Source organism: Salvelinus fontinalis, chromosome 19 (genome assembly GCF_029448725.1).
Source record: "Salvelinus fontinalis isolate EN_2023a chromosome 19, ASM2944872v1, whole genome shotgun sequence".
NCBI classification, from domain to species: Eukaryota; Metazoa; Chordata; class Actinopteri; order Salmoniformes; family Salmonidae; genus Salvelinus; species Salvelinus fontinalis.
This window is the reverse complement of record NC_074683.1, coordinates 45,284,478-45,306,214: the sequence shown is the minus strand read 5'-3', so window position 1 is coordinate 45,306,214 and position 21,737 is coordinate 45,284,478. Positions and strand designations below refer to the sequence as shown.

Below are 21,737 nucleotides of genomic sequence, written 5' to 3'. Positions count from 1 at the left end.
TCGGCGAACCGGGGACACCATGCGTAAGGCTGGTGCCATGTATGCCGGCCCGAGGAGACGCACTGGAGACCAGACGCGTTGAGCCGGCATCATGGCACCTGGCTCAATGCCCAATCTAGCCCTACCAATGCGGGGAGGTGGAATAACCCGCACCGGGCTGTGCACACGTACAGGAGACACCGTGCGCTCTACTGCGTAACACGGCGTCTGCCCGTACTCCCGCTCTCCACGGTTAGCCTGGGAAGTGGGCGCAGGTCTCCTATCTGCCCTTGGCCCACTACCTCTTATCCCCCCCCCAAGAAATTTTGGGGGTTTCTTCTCGGGCTTCCTTGCTAGCCGCATACCTTCATATCTGCAGTTTTGGGCTTGATTCTCCGGTCTCCAGCCTTGCTTCCTTGCTGCCTCCTCATATCGCCGCCTCTCTGCTTTCGCTGCCTCCAGCTCAGCTTTGGGGCGGCGATATTCCCCTGGTTGAGCCCAAGGTCCTTTTCCATCCAGCTCGTCCTCCCAAGTCCAGTAGTCCTGTGTATTACGCTGCTTGGTTCTGGTAATTTGGTGGGTGGGTCTGTAACGGTACTCCTCTTCCTCTTCATCCGAAGAGGAGGAGCATGGATTGAACCAAGGCGCAGCGTTTTGAAATGACATAATTTTAATTAAACAAGACGGGAAAAACACGAAACGAAACCACTTGAAATAATTAACAAAATAACAAAACGAATGTAGACAAACCTGAACATACGAACTTACATAAAACACGAAGAACGCACAACAGGAAAAAATGACTACATACAACGAAGAACGCACGAAGCAGTCCCGTATGGTGCAACAAACACTAACACAGGAGACAGCCACCCACCACAAACAGTGTGAAAACACCTACCTTAATATGACTCTCAATTAGAGGAAACGCCAAACACCTGCCTCTAATTGAGAGCCATACCAGGCAACCCTTAAACAAACACACAAACAGAAAACATAGACTGCCCACCCAAACTCACGTCCTGACCAACTAACATATACAAAACTAACAGAAACAGGTCAGGAACGTGACACTATGTTACCTAGCTAAATCTGATTCTGCCACGACAGGTACTGTAGTTTTAATATAGCCAATTGAAATTTTGCACTAGTGAGTTTGAGCATCTGATTTAGGATGCCATCAGGTATGCATGTTTTTTTTAGATTTGAGAGCCTGAAGTTTCTTATAGAGCTCCTGGTCAGTAATTGGGGAGTCCAATGAATTTTGATTGTCCTTTATAGCTTTTTCTAATCCATTCAACTTCTCATGAATTTGGCGTTGTTCTGCGTTTGTGTCAATTTGAACGTTGTTGTAGAGTGTTTTAAAATGAGTTGTCCATATGTCACGATTTTGAATCGCTAATTCCTCTTGTTTAGATTTTTTTTTTTTTTTCCAATTTGCCAGAAGTTGTTTGTGTTTATGGACTCCTCAATTAGTGTCAGCTGCTTGCTGTTGTACTGTGCTTTTTTTGTTCTGAGTGTACGTTCATAGAGTTTTAAAGTCTCACAGTAATGAATGCGTAATTCACCATTATTTGTGTCTCTGTGCTTTTGGTTGGATAGTGTTCTAATTTTTTTCCTTATAATTTTACAATCTGCCTCAAACCAGTTGTCATCTGTGATCTTTTTTGTTTCGTTTTTTATCAATTTCAATTGTGCTTCTTTTGCCTTTTGCCTGAATATATAGTTGATGTTTTGTATTGCTAGATTGATGCCTTCTTTACTGTGAGTGAATATGGTTTCCAGAAAGTTATCTAAGAGTGTTTGGATATTTTGGTTACTGGTTGCTTTCCGGTATTCTTCTGTGCTGTTTTGGGCCCATCTGTATGAATTTCTGATGTTGTACAGCTTACTGGGCTGTGAATGTCTGATGTTGTACAGCTTACTGGGCTGTGAATGTCTGATGTTGTACAGCTTACTGGGCTGTGAATGTCTGGTTGTTTCCAGGTCTGTTCTTTTGAGGAACAACGTAATTTGGCTGTGATCAGACAGAGGTGTTAGTGGCTTGACAGTGAATGAGCTGAGAGAGAAGGGGTCAATGTCTGTGACCATACTGTACTGTGGCCAAGAGGTGAGCAGTAGGTGAATCTCCCCAAAGAGTCCCCCCGTAACCTACCAATGACAGAGTACAGACCCAGGCTTCTACAGAGCTGCAACAGATCCCTTCTGTTGTTGTTGATGGTGCTGTCACTGTTGTTTCTATGGGGGAGATTAAGACAGTTAGAAACAGTATGGCCTGTAATAAAGCTGTCCCCTCGTGTGCTCGTTAGATCAGGTAGTGTTTCTGTGCGCGCATTTGTGTCCCCACAGATGAGCACATTTCCCTGGGCCTGGAAATAGCACGTCTCTTCCTCAAGGGTGGGGAAGATCTCATCTGAGTAATATGGGGATTCTGAGCGGGGGATATATATTGCGCAAAGGAACACATCTTTTTCTGTCAGTACAAGTTCTTTTTTCAGTTTTAACCAAATGTGATATTTACCAATTTTGAGGGGATCAATTAGATTTTGTAGTTCGGATTTGTACCAAATGATCAATCCTCCAGAGTCTCTGCCTCTATTGACAGAGCTGTGTTTCTGTGATGGCACAATTACCTCTCTGTAGCCTGTGGGACAGTGAGTGACAATGTCAGCCTTACACCATGTCTCCTGCAGAATGATGAAGTCAACATCTTTAAGATTTTTGTTGAACTCCAGTAAACTCTTCAGTCCAAAGGTTGATGAGTTTAGGCCCTGAATGTTCCACATGCTAACTGATAGCGATTTCATGTTCCAAAAGAAAGAATAGCAGTCAGAAATACAGTAACTACTAACTAATGCATTGTTAAGAGTGAGATAAACCGGATAGCAGCTAACATTCTTTCTGTTTTATATATAAATATTCTTATTCAAGTCTTATTTTAGTCAATTCTAGTACAATAGGTGTGTGTGTGTGTGTGTGTGTGTGTGTGTGTGTGTGTGTGTGTGTGTGTGTGTGTGTGTGTGTGTGTGTGTGTGTGTGTGTGTGTGTGTGTGTGTGTGTGTGTGTGTGTGTGTGTGTGTGTGTGTGTGTGTGTGTGCATGCATGCGGCCGTGTGTGTTTAGTGCAGTTTAGTGCAGATGTATTGGAGGAGCTGTTTAATCTCACTTAATCCTACAGGGTTCTCCTGTCCTCTGACGACCTCTGCGTAGCTGCGCTGGTCCTGCTGTTGGGCCCTGTGGAGTGGAGGAGGAGGCTTCCTCTCTGGTCTGGTAGGGGTGGTGGTCTGGTGCAGGGTAGTAGGCTCGGCCCGGTCCGGTCTGGCTAAGCCGATGGAAGTGGTGATGCTCTGATGGTGGGTGGGGCCTGTGGAGTGCGCTGGGACTGGTGGGGCTGGGGCTCCTTGTTGGTGCAGTGGTCTGGTAGGTGTCTCTGGGTGGTCCTCTGTGCAGTGCGGCATAGGGTGTTTGTCTACCAAGTGCCACGTCCTTTAGAGACTTGGCAAACATCCCTACTGTCTGCTTCCTCAGGTGGGAGTGGTCGTGCAGATGCTCTGGGGTGATTGTTGGGTGGTGAGCAACGTGCACGTTCGGGAGTAGGCCACACCCTCTGGTGATGTCAGCGTTGACTTTCTGAATGGTACGGGGATGAAAGTCTTTGCGGGGCAGCAGAGTGGAGATGGTGATGTGAGAGTTGGGGAACCACTCAGAGGCCCTCTCTGCTACTCTGTTGACCAGGCTGCCTACTCTCTCCTGCTCCTCTCGCAGGTTGTTGGTGCCGGTGTTAATAATAATGTGGCCTGGTGTGCCAAAGTCAGTCTGGGACAGGATGTGGAGTGCATCCTGTGATTTTGGGCACCATATTTTGCACACCTTGTGTTGGGGGAAGAGTTTATCTTCTTGGATGAATTTCCCATTTGAGTCAATGAGGATGGCCACCTCAGTGGGTTTTACCAGATTAGTGCGTTTACGGTCTGGGGCTGGAGTACACAGGGCCTGTGTACATGGAGGGGTGTGTGGGGGTGTGTCGGGAGGGCCAGAGAGCTTTTCTCTGTAGTAGGTGTCCCCATGTGAGTCTCCTTGTTGACTGGGGGTGTGGGTAAAGTGTTGTCGGTATGGGGGGGTAGTGGGTAAAGGTGGGTCAGTGGGGGTATAAGGGGTGGTGAGGGGCTGCAGCTTCTCTCTGGGAGTGTCTACAGTCTGTTCTCTGTGCTGTAGCACTCTCTTGATGACAGATAACTCCTTTTCCATCTCCTCCTTTACCTGCACCAGCTCTCTCCTCATGGTGGCCTTTACCTCCTCAAGCGCTGTGGTAAGGCTCTCTCTCAGCTCCTGGACAAAGTTCTTCAGCTGTGTCCTGCACTGGTTGATCTGGTCCTGTAGAAGCTCTGTGTCTGGGCTGATGGTGGTGTAGCTGGGGGGCTGCTCCTTCAGCTCAGTAACCCATGTATGGGACAAAGTAATTTTTCCAACAATTGTTTACAGACAGATTATTTCACTTTTAATTCACTGTATCACAATTCCATTGGGTCAGAAGTTTACGTACACTAAGTTGACTGTGCCTTTATTAAACAGCTTGGAAAATTCCAGAAAATGATGACATGGCTTTATAAGTTTCTGAAAGGCTAATTGACATAATTTGAGTCAATTGGAGGTGTACCTGTGGATGTATTTCAAGGCCTACCTTCAAACTCAGTGCTTCTTTGCTTGACATCATGGGAAAGTCAAAAGAAATCAGGCAAGATCTCAGAAAAATACTTGTAGACCTCCACAAGTCTGGTTCATCCTTGGGAGCAATTTACTAACGCCTGAAACTACCACATTCATCTGTACAAACAATAGTGCGCAAGTATAAACACCATGAGACCATGCAGCCGTCATACCGCTCAGGAAGGAGACGCATTCTGTCTCCGATAAATGAACGTACTTTGGTGCAAAAAGTGCAAATCAATCCCAGAACAACAGCAAAGGACCTTGTGAAGATGCTGGAGGAAACAAGTACAAAGTATCTATATCCACAGTAAAACAAGTCCTATATCAACAGAACCTGAAAGGCCGTTCAACAAGGAAGAAGCCACTGCTCCAAAACCGCCATAGAAAAGCCAGACCACGGTTTGCAACTGCACATGGGGACAAAGATCAAACTTTTGGAGAAATGTCCTCTGGTCTGATGAAACAAAAATAGAACTGTTTGGCCATAATGACCATCGCTATGTTTTGAGGAAAAAGGGGGAGGCTTGCAAGCCGAAGAACACCATCCCAACCGTGAAGCACGGAGGTGGCAGCATGATGTTGTGGAGTTACTTGCTGCAGGAGGGACTGGTGCACTTCACAAAATAGATGGCATCATGAGGGAAGGAAAATTATCTGGATATTTTTAAGCAACATCTCAAGACATCCGTCAGGAAGTTAAAGCTTGGTCGCAAATGGATCTTCCAAATGGACAATGACCCCAAGCATACTGCCAAAGTCGTGGTAAAATGGCTTAAGGACAACAAAGTCAAGGTATTGGAGCGGCCATCACAAAGCCCTGACCTCAATCCTATAGAAAATTTGTGGGCAGAACTGAAAAAAACGTGTGCGAGCAAGGAGGCCTAGAAACCTGACTCATTTTCACCATCTCTGTCAGGAGGAATGGGCCGAAATTCACCAAATGTCTTGTAGGAAGCTTGTGGAAGGCTTCCTGACACGTTTGACCCAAGTTAATCAATTTAAAGGCAATTCTACCAAATACTAATTGAGTGTATGTGAACTTCTGACCCACTGGGAATGTGATGAAATAAATAAAAGCTGAAACAAATCATTCTGTCTACTATTATTCTGACATTTCACATTCTTAAAATAAAGTGGTGATCCTAACTGACCTAAGACAGGGAATTTTTACTAGGATTAAATGTCAGCAAATGTGAAAAACTGAGTTTAAAACTATTTGGCTAAGGTGTATGTAAACTTCCGACTTCAACTGTGTATAATCTAAACTCTTAAGTTTTGTTTGTTATCTAGTTACTTTTTCTTTATTTTCCAACAGGTGTTTCCGTGAGTATCTCCACCTTCAGCCTGGTTGCCATAGCAATTGAGCGCTACAGCGCCATCTGCAACCCGCTAAAGTCACGGGCGTGGCAGACCCGTTCCCATGCCTACCGGGTGATTACTGCCACCTGGCTGCTGTCCTTCATGATCATGAGCCCCTACCCGGTGTTCAGCCACCTGGTCCATGTCCCCCTGAAGGACAACATCACCATCGCACGCATGTGTCGCCATATTTGGCCCCACAGGGAGGTGGAGCAGACCTGGTGAGTGTGTGTGCCTGTGTATGCGTGTGTGTGTGTATGCGTGTGTGTGTGTGTGTGTGTGTGTAGGTGGGTGTGTTTGGGTGGGTGGGGAGTGTGGGTGTGTGTGGATGGGTACATACTCATCCTCATCTTACTTTTTGCTTACTACTGTTTTCCTAATACTTAATTTTATGGGGTTTGGATGTAACTGTATTTACAAAGAAAGGAAAATCTGCCTACACTTATGAATTGATGATACAGAAATATTGTGTTTGTATACACAGTAGAATATAAACCGATCACTAGAATGCTCTCAACAGCAAAATAATTTAAACTTGTACTCCAGCTGACCATTTCCCACCAGAGAAGCCATTAATCTGTCATTGTAGTAGAAGTGCATCCCACGTCACCAGGTGCATTGTGGATGACTGTAGGACTCCTCTAGGGAAGAAATTAGACACAGCCTGTGTACAGTACAAGACGTACTGCTGTTCTCTCATTATTATTTTATATTGGTAGCCTACTGCCATAACCACTTATTGGTGGAGTGAAGTCCTGTGAGAAAAAGACACTTGAGACTTTCCAGTCTACAGAAAAGAACAGCTATAGTCCAGTGGAGGCTCTTCAGTGGAGGAAGGCGAGGACATCCTCCTCAGTGAATTTCATAGAAATCAAAATAGTGAAACATTTAAAAAGTTATCCTTTTTACATAAAACTATACATAAAAATATTCACGTCACCAAATAATTGTTTAAAATACTGTTTTGCAATGAAGGTCTATGGTAGCCTCAGCAGCACTTTGTAGGGTAGCACTATGGTGTAGCCAGAGGACAGCTAGCTTCCAAACTCCTCTGGGTGCATTGACTTCAATACAAAATCTAGGAGGCTCATGGTTCGCACCCCATTCCATAGACTTACACAGTAATTCTGCCAACTTCTGGAGGACATCCTCCAACCTATCAGAGCTCTTGCAGCATGGACTGACATGTTGTCCACCCAATCAAAGGATCATAGAATAAATCTAGTAATGAACACATACGCTACAGCTAGCTAGCACTGCAGTGCATAAACTGTGGTAAGTAGTAGATTCAAAGGGAGAGAAAGACAATAGTTGAACAGTTTTGAACAAATTAATTTATTAAAAAATGAATGAGGAGCGAGAGAGAGAGAACTAACGTTAACTTACTCACTTTTGTACATCGCACTGGTTTGTATAATTGACCTTATTTTAAAGCTCAAAAAACGTAATACCTTCCAGATCAACTGTAATATCAATACCATTGTAAAGCACAATTTCTCCCCTTTCCAACAAAATCAATGACGAGAACCTTCATGATGCCCATCTCTGCATGATTCAAGAAGGCAATGAGCTCCGTCGGGTCTTTTTAAAAATGGTGGGTGGGGAAGCGAACTCTATTGCGTGATAGTGAAATAGAGAGATATTTTGTGTGGGGAAACAGCTTTTTTCTTATCACCTTATCACCTCTAAAATGTAAATAAAATACTATAAAGAGTTTATATAATGTGTCATTACGTACCTATTTGAAGATTTGTGTCGAATATGAATCAGTTTATTAGGGCGGTGGTAAAGTTATCTTCAGAAGTAAATAGCGGCTGTCACAGCTTTTGAGAGTCATGATGGCTTGCAGTGATGACGCAAAAAATTACTAGGTATACCCCTTCCCTGTCCCTTTCTTATTTTTAAACAGTGAGAGAAGAACTGCACCTTGTGGAGAGAGGTTGTAAGACACAGAATTAGTTGCTTTATGCGTGCTGTACATTGCGTCATGACACGTCACAATTTAAAGTACATCCTTGGAGGGGTCCGTTTTTTCAACTTTTCTCCAATACTATTGAGTCAATCAACGCTTAAATAGAAACGTAGTTCACACCCCAGATTTTGATGTAAACACAGTTGCTACAGTCCCATTAGTTTTCATTGCAGCCTTGTGCGGAATAGGATTAGTTACCGTTAGCTATATTTTGTCCTTTTTTTCTCTTTCACTTTCACTTACTTAGCTAGCAAATGCAGCTAGCCAGTTTTGCAAACTCAAACACCCTGCTCAACCAGATGGATGCTATGTTAGCTAGCTGGCTATGACTATCCAACACTGGAACTCTTCTAGGTAAGCTTTATGTTTGACTAAATTATTGCCTGCCGGTGTAACTGCTAAACTGCTTACTGTCTGTACACTGTACTGCATGATTGTAGAAGGTTTACTAATGCAGTTGTTCTATTAGCTATGTTGACTATGACGTTACTTTAGCCAATGTGGTGACAACAATGTAGGCTGTCTGTAGCGGTTATGATATGAAGGTTTGATTTTTTTTTTTACCTGGTCACAGACAGCTGATGTGTTCTGCATTAAAGTCCACAGGCGAAGGGACAGGTGAGAGGAGGAGAGCATGTAGATGCGAGAAGGAATACAACAGGCTGTTTCTGTGGCTATGAAAGTGAACTATTTGCGTGTGATCAGGGGTGTATTCATTCCTTAGATTCTGTTGAAAAACTTTTCTTAAATGGAAGCAAACGTAACGAAACGGGGATAAACATACCTGAGTTCTTTCAATAGAACTTCTCATTTGCAACTGTTGGACTAATGATTACAGCTTAGATCAGCTAGATGCAGGCAAGAGTGTGCAAGGCAATATAGAATGTGTCACTGTCTGTCCATCTGTCAATGTCTGTCACCTCAAATCTTTCTCTCGACCTGTGTGCACCTATGCTGTAAACTTTCATTCCTAGGCTAGGTTCTAGTAACCTCATGATGGGTATAGGGAAAAGTTGAGTATCAATGATGTTACATTGAACTAGGTGAATAGAATATGAATAACAGTCATCCAATATGCTGTAATACAAATAAGGCCATGCGCATAAAAAAAATGAACATCCTCCCTCATCTTAAACGGCACGACTTCCATTGTTATAGTCAGTAAGAGAGCCTTGAGAGAGAACCACACCTCAACAGTTTTGTTTTGTTTGGGTCTTTCCCTCCAAAGCAGGCTCAGGGGTAGCCTAGTCTCACGGTTTATGCATCGCCCTCCAGTATCTCCACCAGTACTACCTCCGGTCTCGGCCTCGCTAACCTCATAACCTCTCAACCCCTTACTCTCTTTCACATCTTACGATCTCTCTAACCCTCTAATTCTTCTTCTCCATCTTCTTCATTGCTCTTTCTCTATTGCCTCCTCGTCCCTTCTCCATCTGTTTGTCTGTCTGTCTCTCTTTACCTCTCTCTCTGCCTCCCCTCAACCCTTCATTCCTCATCTCATCATCCCTCATCCCTCATCCCCGCTCTCTGAGGAACTCGTACATGTAAATGTTAACTTGTTAAGTGTGTTCTGTCTTCCACTGTGTGTTAACATCCAGTGCTGTCATTCACAGGGCTCTCTGGGGTTCCTCTCCAACCTCTCGGTGTAACGGGTGACGCTCTCCTCATCCTCAGATGAGGTGAGGAGAGAAGGATCCTCAGACCAAAACGCAGGCTTTGGGAAATAAGCCATCTTTATTAACACAACGATAAAGATGGCAACACGAAACGAAACAAACACTTGCAAAACTACAAAATAACAAAACGACGTTGACGAGACCTGAACATAAACTTACATAACTAAACATAAACTTACGTACAGGAAACGGACGACATCGAAACGAAACGAAACAAACAAACGCTACAGTCCCATGTGGTACGAACATACATACAGACATAGGAGACAATCACCCACAAACAAACAGTGAGAATGCCCTACCTAAATATGACTCTTAATTAGAGGCAAACGCAAACCACCTGCCTCTAATCAAGAGCCATACCAGGCAAACCAAAACCAACATAGAAACAGATAACATAGAATGCCCACCCAACCTCACGTCCTGACCAACTAACACACAAAAACTAACATAAATAGGTCAGGAACGTGACACTCGGTTGTCAGACATCCATTTGAAATCGCTTTTGAGATGAATCAAATGCAGAAAACGTTCTCTTGACCTTTTCTTCCCCTCAGGGTTTAATTGTGAGTTACAAAGGCTAGAACACTACGAACCAAAAAGAAGAAAAAACATTTCAATGGAAAATGCATGGAAATCAAATTATTCTAAACTGCTACCGGCTCTCTTATGATTGAGGAATATAATTATAATGGCCGTGGTAACTCTTCAAAGGAAAACACAATTTTTTTTCAATGAGCTATTAAGGCTATCATTCATGTGACTTTCCCAAGAGCGGTAGTTTAATTCTACCAATTCCCATTCTCAATTCACCAGATCAATGTTTCTAGGAAGATGTAGCCTTGGTTTTGGCACTATTACTTGTATTCTGAAATTGTATTTAGTCACTAGAATTGATTGTACCCGTTTAAGGCTTTTATTGTGAAGCACTTCATTATTCCCAGAAGCCACCTGCTTGTGTCTGAGTCAAGGAGAAGGAGCTATTATGTCGATGTGATTATTGGCTGTTCTTGTGACAGAGAACTAATACAAGACAAAATACTTTATCTGTTGTAAAGTTATTTTATCCCACGTGTCCTCTGGAGAAGAGAGTATAATATATAGAATATTCACAATCAAGACATTACGCTTACAAATCTATTTAGAGTTCCTCTTTCCACATATTTTGTCCTTCATGATGACAACTGGTTGGAATGGATAGTATAAGAAACAACATTGTGGTGTCTTCTATAGTGTTAGGGTAGTAACCAATATTCCCTGCAATTTTTTTCAGCACTGAGCAAATTTCAGATCTACTGAGCACAAACTCGAACATTGTCAAAATTCTGTACAACTTCTGGCATAGGTTTATTGTGAACACTGAGGCTGTACCTGCTTTAAGTTACAGTTATAACAGTGGCAAAGTAGGCTACTGTGGCTATTTTATCACTATGTAGGCCTATCAGAGTGGCCTACCATCAAAAACAATGGTGAAAATGCATCCCACAACATTTATGGAAATAGCTGTTCTATAATTCAGCCTACAGCAGCAGCCAATGTGTGGTTGGCCTACATTCTGTGAAACTTTAGGAAAATATATGCAGGGCTTGACAATAAGTAGTAGTCACTTATCCTTCAGGCAAGGAGGTGAATGAAAATGTGTTGTTTGATACAAGAAACCCTTTTACAAAATAAAGCTCATTATTATTCCCATACAATTATTACAGAGAATCAGAAAAATTATGCTACCCTCTGTCTATTGGCTACTTAGCTTATTCAAGCCTGTCTCAAAATATAACCCTGCCCCTTTGAGACAGAAAAAATGCTCTTTACCTGACTTTCAAAGATGGCTAGAAATGCACACGTTTTGTGCTCTTGTAGAAAGCAACTACTCCCCATTGCTGACTAGAAATGAGCTATAACTCGGCTAATAACTCCCTTACTAGCAAAGAATATGAACAACTGTGCACACATGGCTACATGCAGCTCTCGCTTTGATCTCACAACAAGCACATCTACTCACGACCACTCTTGCTGTAAACACAGTCCAGTTCAAAGTGAATGGCACAGACCATATATAGCAATGGTCTATTTGCATATAGGGGTACTGCAGCTCTGATTGGTTATACCACACCGGTCTGTAGAGTATGGGCTGAGTCGTGCCTGTCAATGCAATAGAATACTACTCTGGTGCATTCTCCCTACAATAAAACCTCTTGCATAGTTAGATTTGCATACTAAGTCTTGCATAGTTTGTTTTGTTTTGTTATGTTGCATTGAAAGTGGCTAATATTGGCAATTCCCACAGTAGAGGAAAACGTTGATAGTCTTAACTAAAGGGGTCAATTAGAAAGTTGAGTGGAGTTCAATCTCGTGCTTCTCAGCACGGGCTGATATTTCTTCTGTATGGCAGTCCAAGGGGTGCTGCAAGCCAGCACACTCACACAGCTTAGAGGAAACATTGGTAGTAACCATTATGTCATGTCTCCACCGGTTGAATCCCAGCAAAGATATTCAAGAACTGCCTAACCTCTTTCTGGAAGTCTCCCGTAAGCGAGCCCTCTTCTTTTATGCATCTATCATAGACTCCCGAGTGACACAGTGGTCTAAGGCATTGCATCTTACTGCTAGAGGCATCCCTACAGACCCTGGTTCGATTCCAAGCGGTATCACAACCGGCTGTGATTGGGAGTCCCATAGGGCAGGGCACAATTGGCCCAGCGTCGTCCAGGTTAGGGTTTGGCCGGGTAGGCCGTCATTGTAAATAATAATTTGTTCTTTACTGACTTGCCTAGTTAAATAAAGGTTAAAAAAAATAGATATATCAGTACTCCTTGTGGAAGCTGTCCTCAGGCACAGATCTAGGATCAGCTTATCCTCCAAAAGTCCTAACCTTAATCATTAGAGGGGTAAGGTACAACTGACTTGTTAATCCCAGTTCCTGTGTGTGTCCCAGGAACATGATGTTGCTGCTTACGCTCTTTGTTGTTCCGGGTGTTGTGATGATCGTAGCCTATGGACTTATCTCCAGAGAGCTGTACCGGGGAATCCAGTTTGAGCTGGGTCAGAAGACATCATCCCCCGGTGAGTCCTTCATTACTGTTATGTAATTATTCACACATGTATTCACTTCTTTCAGCAGCTGGGTTAGTGAGAATACATTAGAATGCGGAATTGGCATGAACAACAAATGTTAGAATTTTAGTACTGAACATATTGTGTATCTTCTAGTTTCTGCCCATTAGTGTTTCCCAGATGTTTTAATTATGATCCAGATTATCTTGGATTTGAGTGCCCTCTCTCTCTCTCTCTCTCTCTCTCTCTCTCTCTCTCTCTCTCGCTCTCTCTCTCTCTCTCTCTCTCTCTCGCTCTCTCTCTCTCTCTCTCTCTCTCTCTTCTCTCTCTCTTCTCTCTCTCTCTCCTCCTCTCTCTCTCTCTCTCTCTCTCTCTCTCTCTCTCTCTCTCTCTCTCTCCTCTCTCTCTCTCTCTCTCTCTCTCTCTCTCTCTCTCTCTCTCTCTCTCTCTCTCTCTCTCTCTCTCTCTCTCTCTCTCTCTCTCTCTCTCTCTCTCTCTCTCTCTCTCTCTCTCTCTCTGGTTTATCAGCATGAAATCCTAATTATGTTCACACAGAATAAACATTTTATTAGCAGTACAATCATGGTAATGTGTTGCAGGTTTGAGCAAAATACTCGTTAGTCATTATGAAAGGGCTCAATTCAGATTTACAAAATCAAATCCTTTTTTACACGTTTTCATTTCAGCACATCTTAGAAGTTGATATTCAGACTTACTATATGCAGGTGCGTAACAGGCTTTGCAGGTGGGGCTCCATGACACGCACTGAATTAATTGAATTCAACTGCAGAAAACTCTCCCACTTTCTGGCCAACTGGCCAAAGATTTTCTCATTTCATTCAATAGGGTTTTCAGTACATTTACTGTATCTAAAGCCATTCCTTTAAATATGGTGTTCCATTAACTTGAATTCTCACGTTAGAATTGTCTAGAAAGACAAACTAGAATATGTATTGAGAAAACAGGTTCAGAATAGGGATCAATGAAAGAAAACCATCTAAATACATGCAAATTCGTCTCCTTTTCAGTACCAATTGGTAGATACTCTGATCTTGTATATTATTTAGGGTTAGGAAAGTATTTATGAATAATAATAAAAAATGGTTTAGAGAGCCTTTACACACAAAATATATTGATGAACATAATATATATCCTGAAAGTAACCATATTTGTTTCTTTCCACGAAATATTGGAAAGTGATTAAAGTGTACAATAGGGGTTGACCAGTATTCCTATATATCTACCTTAATAATCCTCACTAACCATAGAACTGTGATGACAACTGTTCAGTCGTAGTGAACCATATACCAGGCTCCAGGTTTAAACTGCTACGTGTGGTCTACGTTCCAAAATGATTCAAAAAGGTTACATGTTCCAAATGATTGCACAACTTGTAATCCGTTAGCCTAATATCGTGCACTATTGTTAGCAATCCTCAGGAACAATCACACAAATATGAGGAAAGAAAGGTAAACTAACGATATAATGGAATGATGCAAAATGTAAGGAAACTAACACTAAAGTGACAGTTATTAATGTATGTTGGTATAACTGATGGTGGCTACCGATAGTGGCTAATATTTAACATAATACAACATTTAAAAAATACAGTGAAACGTCTGGGATTATAATTATATAATATAATAAAACATATTGTAGAAATCATAAATCCTACTCGGTAGGTTGGCATTATACTGTCATTTGGACATGGCTACAGAAGCCTATAGCTTGGGTTTCCACATTTCATATCTGCAAGTTATAAGGCCAGCGTTTCATAAACTTCACTGTGGAAAAGGAGACATGTTGATATGCTTCAGTTTGCTGCCATGTAACTGGTTTCACATTTGTCTCCAGCGATCATAAGATAAAATAGATTAAAACAATTATCATTTATATTTACAATCCCCTTATCCAAATGACTTACTCATTTACCTAGCTCTTATCAATAGCTACTATCAATTTGTAAATTACAGTGCATGGAGAATGGTGTTTTTTTATCGTTAAAAAAATTAGATGTTGTTCCACTTGGAACCAACAGGTTGCTAGACCTTATTCATATTTTCACCGTGGGAAAAGGTGGTGGAATTATTAGGGAATTAAGTCAAGGTCAAAATATGGCGTATCTATAGACGCACCTCTGCCACACCTTAACTTCTTTGATCTAGTGGGTGAATAGCATGTTATTCTCGTACCTGTTCAAGGTGAGAATACGCATAGAGGGAAAGGTGCATAAAAAGGAACTGATGTTCCATTTAAGCATGTTTAACTCGGGTCGTAATCGGCTCCTAAGTGAAATAGCTAGGATGATCAAATATGTAGAGTGTATTTGCTGCTGTTGCTTCATTAGAGGATGAAACTGGCTGATGGCAGAATGCGTCGCCTTCACCATCTGTCTGTCCAATATGAGAGAGTGAGGGACAAGGGGGGTTGTGATATAGAGAAAGAGAGAATGCGAAGGCACATTAGCCCTCAGATGTAAGATGACGCAGGTTTTATGGTGATTCATCGCCGTGTCAATTAAGGTGAGCGACTGTTTTTAAGAAGCATGATTCACAGAAATAATTTCCACTGGGATCTTTAAATTGTGCCAATTATCAGACACGGAAGAGAAGAAACCTGGTACAGGTGGAAAGTACAGATAAGCAGGGGATGTGTGTGTGGCTCGTTTTGCCTCAATTCAGATGTATGGGGTGTTAAATGGATCATAGACTTTTGTGAACTTCTGAAATGATTAGTTACGGAGCGTAATTGATCTGACCCCTCACCACAGTTTTGGACCTCTACTTGACCTCTTCTTTGCTCGCCCCATACACAGGTCTAAAGAATGGCCTGACCGGCACCGTGTCTTGCGGCAGTGACGACGGCGATGGTTGCTACGTCCAGGTGTCCAAGCGTCCACACTCCATGAAGATGTCCACTCTGACATCATCTACGGCGAGCACATCCAAAGTGGAGCATGCCCGCAGCAACAACTCAGAGGCCAAGCTCCTAGCCAAGAAGCGTGTGATCCGGATGCTGGTGGTGATCGTGGCTCTGTTCTTCCTGTGCTGGATGCCACTCTACTGCGCCAACACCTGGAAGGCTTTCCACTCAGCCTCTGCCCGCCGTGCCCTCTCTGGTGCACCCATCTCCTTCATCCACCTACTGTCCTACACCTCGGCCTGCGTTAACCCCATCATCTACTGCTTCATGAACACTCGTTTCCGCAAGTCGCTGCTTGCCACCTTCGCCTGCTGCTGTCGTCCGCCCTGCCGACGCCAAGGTCTGCGGGATGGAGAGGAGGACGCAATGGCTTTGGGGGTGTCCATGTCCAAGTTTAGTTACACTACAGTCAGCACTATGGGGCGTGCTGAGGGAGGGATCACTGACTGACTGGGGGACAGGAGAGACCAGAGAGATATGTGATATAAGATTATGTTCGGGCGGTATCCAGATTTTCATACCTTCCTACCATTCCTGTACCATACCGGGGTACAAGTTATTACCGGCATTGCACACAAGCGGCGCTATTTATTTTCAAAAGCAAAAAAACAACACCAACAAAACATTTAAACAATTCTTATTTCTTTACTCACGAAACAAATTTGGGCAGCAGGGATCTTGATCCAGGAGGTGATTGACTTATTTAACATATATATAAATGCTATGCCATAAGCAGTGGCATAGCATTTATATATTTACGGTATTTGAAATCATACCGTCAGAATTTCAAAATTCCCCCAGTATACTGCCCAAGGCTAGGGAAGATGCACCCACAGTCTATAATGCTAATGTCAAGACCAATTGGCTCAGAGATGTATTATCTAGTTAAACTAACCTACTCTATGTCAATGGGTAGATCAAACCTGTAGTCCATTAAAAAAGGGTACTCATGACCTATGGAGAATGCACACCCAACATACCCAAAAGGAAAAGGACAATTATACACTGTTAAATAGTTGCAAAACAAAAGAAAATAATGGAAATATAATAGCACTTTTTCATTAGCATTTGTCCCAAGTGATGGAAAACAATGTTTCATTCATTGGTATATGTAGCCTATGTAGTTATTTTGTTATCATCTGGGACTCATGAAAACAGCTTGCATTAATTTTTACTGATGAACCCCTGATATAGGATGGGAACTAATATTAGGATGGTATAAAAGTGTTATGTGTTGGTAGGGGGGTGTATTCCTGAATGATACGCTATGGGGTTGCAGTGCAGTAGCTTGAGGAATAGTATTAGTAATACCATTTGCAAAGCTTCTACTTATTTTCACGTGGCTTTGGGTTTTTATAATGCTGATTATGTGCTTATTATTAGTGTTGTCAATGTCCTGATGATGAGAAACTCTGGTGTGGACTGTCAGTGCGTGCCTGTAAATGCTGATCTTTCTTTGAGTGTCATCTGTTTGCTGTGCTGTGGATTATGTAATTCATGACGGACGTTGTAAATACGGTGTTGCTACATCATGGTCTTAGCCAGACTGGATTGGAGGCCAGACTCAACTGCTACCAAACCAACCTTACCTTACCGAAGACAGCAGCGATAATGAAAGTAAGTCATGTGGGGTATTAGGGAGGTACTGTTACTGTATATTTGGCTGTTAGTCTGGATCCAGCTCATTTGTAATCATGGTAGACTGCCTTTGTCTCTTTTAGAGTTGCATCCTTGCTTTTTCAAAAACAGCTCGGTCTCTGCAGAAAACTGATGACAACGACTTGTGTTGCATATCATTGACCTGTTGTGTACAGTGTATGTGCTCTGTTGTGTACAGTGCATGTGCTCTGTTGTGTACAGTGCATGTGCTCTGTTGTGTACAGTGCATGTGCTCTGTTGTGTGCATGTGCTCTGTTGTGTACAGTGTATGTGCTCTGTTGTGTACAGTGCATGTGCTCTGTTGTGTACAGTGCATGTGCTCTGTTGTGTACAGTGCATGTGCTCTGTTGTGTACAGTGCATGTGCTCTGTTGTGTACAGTGCATGTGCTCTGTTGTGTGCATGTGCTCTGTTGTGTACAGTGCATGTGTTCTGTTGTGTACAGTGCATGTGCTCTGTTGTGTACAGTGCATGTGCTCTGTTGTGTACAGTGCATGTGCTCTGTTGTGTGCATGTGCTCTGTTGCCATCTAAAGCACCATGTTGTCCATGTATCCACTGCACTGTTGGTGTGTGTGTTTGTGTTGCTGCTAACAGGTTGCGTAAGGTTACTCAGCTGAGCAGGGAAAAGATTCTACAGACATTACTGATTGGCTTCAGTGTCATCTAAACTGTCAAAAATGTACTGTAATTCATACAGTAAAATACTGGCAGCACAGAAGCCTGTAGATTTACAGGACCTTTACTAAAATACCAATTTACAGCATATTACTGGAACACCTGACTACAGAAACATGCTGTATTTCTGGAATGTACAGTGTATGTGTGACAATAAAACAGAGTGTACAAAACATTAATATTGAGTTGCATCCCCTTTTTCCCTAGGAACACTCTCCATTCGTCTGGGCATGGACTCTACAAGGTGTCAAAAGCGTTCCACAGGGATGCTGGCCAATGTTGACTCCAATGCTTCCGACAGTTGTACCAAGTTGGCTGGATGTCCTTTGGGTGGTGGACCATTCCTGATACACATGGGGAAACTCTTGAGCGTGAAAGAACAAGCCACATTGCAGTTCTTGACACACTCAAACCGGTGCACCTGACACCTACTACCATACTCCGTTCAAAGGCACTTAAATCTTTGGCGTACCCATACACCCTCTGAAGGGAACACCTACACAATCCATGTCTCAATTAGCTCACCTTCATCGACACTGATTGAAGTAGATTTAACAAGTGACATCAAAAAGGGATCATAGCTTTCACATGGATTCACCTGGTCAGTCTATGTCATGGAAAGAGCAGGTGTTCCTAATGTTTTGTACACTCAGTGTGTATGTTCTCCGCCCCCCCCCCCAAAAGTCACATTTGATAAAAAATAGAATAGAGCTCATTAGAATAATACCAATCAATGTGCTTTGCAAGTGTTCATTTTTACATTTTAGATCATTTGGCAGATGCTCTTGTCCAGAGCGACTTACAGTCAGTGCATAAAACTAAGTTAGATAAACAAGAACATACACACTGAGTGTACAAAACATTAGGAACACCTGCTCTTTCCATGACATAGACTGACCAGGTGAATCCAGGTGATAGCTATGATCCCTTATTGATGTCACTTGTTAAATGGTGGAGGAGGTTGATGGAGAAAAAAACATTACTGTCATAACAAGTAAAAGTAAAATGTTTCTGTAACCATTACTGAGAATGTTATTGTAGTTAAGGAAACATTGGTCTTTAAGGTATTTTTTATTTGTTACAAGATACCTTTTGATGTATCTTTGCCCATCTCTGGCTAGTGCCAAGTACGTTACTGTAATATTCACAATAACTTGCCACCAGCTTCCTGTAAGTTTCTGTAATTCAGAGCAATGGTACAGCACAGTGCTGTAAAAATTCCCTGCTGTACTATAAGAAAGTAAATGCTACTGTAATCATAATATTGGTAGTTCATAGTATTTTACTGTAATTACATGTGATTGATGCAAGCAGGGGGCTACTAGGTATTTGTATGTTACAGAACTTTTATGATTATTTAGAGTTTTATATCAGTTGCACTTCCAGAGGCCTAAACAAAGGCTTCCAAAACTAGCAGTGGCTGCAGGGCAAACCAGATCAAAAGGACTTGGCAAACATTTAACCAGTAAAGGTTTAAGACTTACTGCCACTCTGATCTGTCCCGTATATATACATAGTCAATTGTTAGGGCACTACTACCACATTCCAGTTCAATTGGTACAGTATTCTCACTAACATGTGCAACAAATATAGCCAGTGACAAGGTATGCCTCTAAATATGTTAAAGAGCCAGCAATTCTTTCCACTACAACAAACATTAACCACAATGCACCATAATTTGCAGAATGCTGCAGTAAACATACAGCAATACAGTACTTTATTGTTAAATGGTATTGTAATAAAATTACAGTAATTGCCAGCAGTGCCTTGTTCAGGGCAACAGGTAGCCTAGTGGCTAGAGCGTTGAACTAGTAACTGAAAGGTTGCAAGATTGAATCCCTAAGCTGACAATGTAGAAATCTGCGTTCTGCCCCTGAACAAGGCAGTTAATCCACTGTTCCTAGGCTGTCATTGAAAATAATAATTTGTTCTTAACTGACTTGCCTAGTTAAATAAAGGTTTTAGTTTTTTTATATATATATATTACAGCAGACGAAAAAATATTTGTTTTGTTTTATATCACTTGCATGTGTAGAGGCCCAAACAAAGGCTTCTAAACTGGCTGTGACTACAGGGCAAAACAGATCAAAAGTACATGGCTAAAAACTCAACCGTTCGAGGTTTGAGACTGGCTGCCACTCTGATCTGTCTCTTACACACATTACATTGTTAGGGTACTATTACCACATTTCATTTAAATTGGTACAGTACTCTCAATAACAGGTGCAATAAATATAGCTTCTTACAAGGCATGCCTAAAAATATATTAATGAGCCAAAAACAACAATATAAAATATGTAGTGCTCCCAAAATACAGTATGGTACTGTATTCTGTGAGGTGGTACTGAATTACAATAAATTACAGGCAGCACAGTAGCCAGTAAATTACTGTAGATTAACAGGAAAAGGTTTTTAGATTCCAAAAATATAGTATGGCACTGTAGTTTGTGGGATGGCACTGAATTACAGTAAATTCCTAGCAGCACCTTTAGCCAGTAAGTTACTGTAGATTTAAAGGGCAAAGTTTTTAGACTCTAAAAATATGATATGGTACTGTATTCTGTGGGCTATAGCATTCTCACCAATGGGACACGCCTCAAAATACAGTATGTTAATGAGCGTGAGATTCTTTCTCCGCCTACAGCAATTTGTTACAGTCTATATTTAGCCCAAATCACCTGCTTATGCAGCTCTGTAAGAATTACATAATGTTGTAGATTATATTATTTGGAGGCTGACGGTTTCAAATTTGCGTGTCCCATTTTCAAATTCAAATCAGATGTTTTTGACTGAACATGACTGCTCTCTCTGAGCTACGAACATACCCTTATTATGTCTTGTCTTTTGTCTGGCTACAGAATGCTACACATTATACTTCATATTAGATGCTCTCTTTTGGGCATTTCTCTTGGTCAGGTTGGCGTTTTCCTTCATGCATGTGGTTGCGTCTTAAATGGCATCTTATTCCCTACATAATGCACTATGGCTAAAAGTAGTGCACTATTTAGGTGATAGGGTTCCATTTCAGACACACCCCTTAGTCTCTGCCTCGTCCACTCTGCTTGTACTAATTGTGTTGTGACCTCAGCCCGTGTGAGTGGAATGCTGTCAATTTCACAAAGAAAGATGTATGGTGTGCTTTTGTCAGGTAATATTTGACGACCGCAGGTCCATAATGTATTTGAGCAGTACAGACAAGGGCCTGTTGTGTGTGGCTGCCTGTATGGAATCTAAAGTCTCTCATGATTTGTTTTAATCTCCATTGTTGATATTGTGTTGTAAGTAGACCATGTAGAAACATAACTTTGCCTTAATCTAGGGGACTGGGTCAAGAGACGGTGATTAGATGGCATGGGACCTTCATCCTTCATCTCTGAGGCTGAGTGTAGAGTATAGGACAGGTTTTCTTTGAAAAACAATTATTCAGTATCTCCTCCTCTCCTTGGCTAAACATTATCGCTGCTGAATAACAACCATCTGCTGCTCACGCTCCTCCTCCTCCAGCAAAAAATAGAGTGTGTTGTGTTAAAAATCGTCCCCTCCAGGGAGAGAGGGGAAGAGGAGTCACACTCAAAGCCTTCCCCAAGCTTTACTCAGACGGACACTGTTGACTAATTACTACTCATCCTCAGCGCACCGGAGGCACTCAGATCTGCCCACTGACCTTCTCTGTTTCTCTCTGTTCCCCTTTCATCTGCTAACTGTGGCATAGATGTCAGAGTCGTGGGGAA

At 42.2% G+C, this 21,737-nt stretch overlaps 1 protein-coding gene across 2 annotated transcripts in view; it reads left to right on the top strand.

The window, feature by feature from the left end:
• Positions 1–18,609, top strand: part of LOC129816812 (cholecystokinin receptor-like) — a 56,158-nt gene extending 37,549 nt beyond the window's left edge. The window contains exons 3-6 of one of the 2 annotated variants that reach the window (XR_008753612.1): positions 6,004–6,268; positions 12,631–12,758; positions 15,565–17,288; positions 18,214–18,609. Coding sequence is in view for 1 of the 2 variants with exons in the window: in XM_055871722.1 (XP_055727697.1) it covers positions 6,004–6,268; positions 12,631–12,758; positions 15,565–16,121 (950 nt within the window). In the remaining variant the exon portion in view is untranslated. Of the gene's footprint in view, positions 1–6,003; positions 6,269–12,630; positions 12,759–15,564; positions 17,570–18,213 lie in introns of those variants that run through there. The other variant, XM_055871722.1, reaches the window with a different exon arrangement.
• The last annotated feature ends 3,128 nt before the right edge of the window (positions 18,610–21,737 follow it).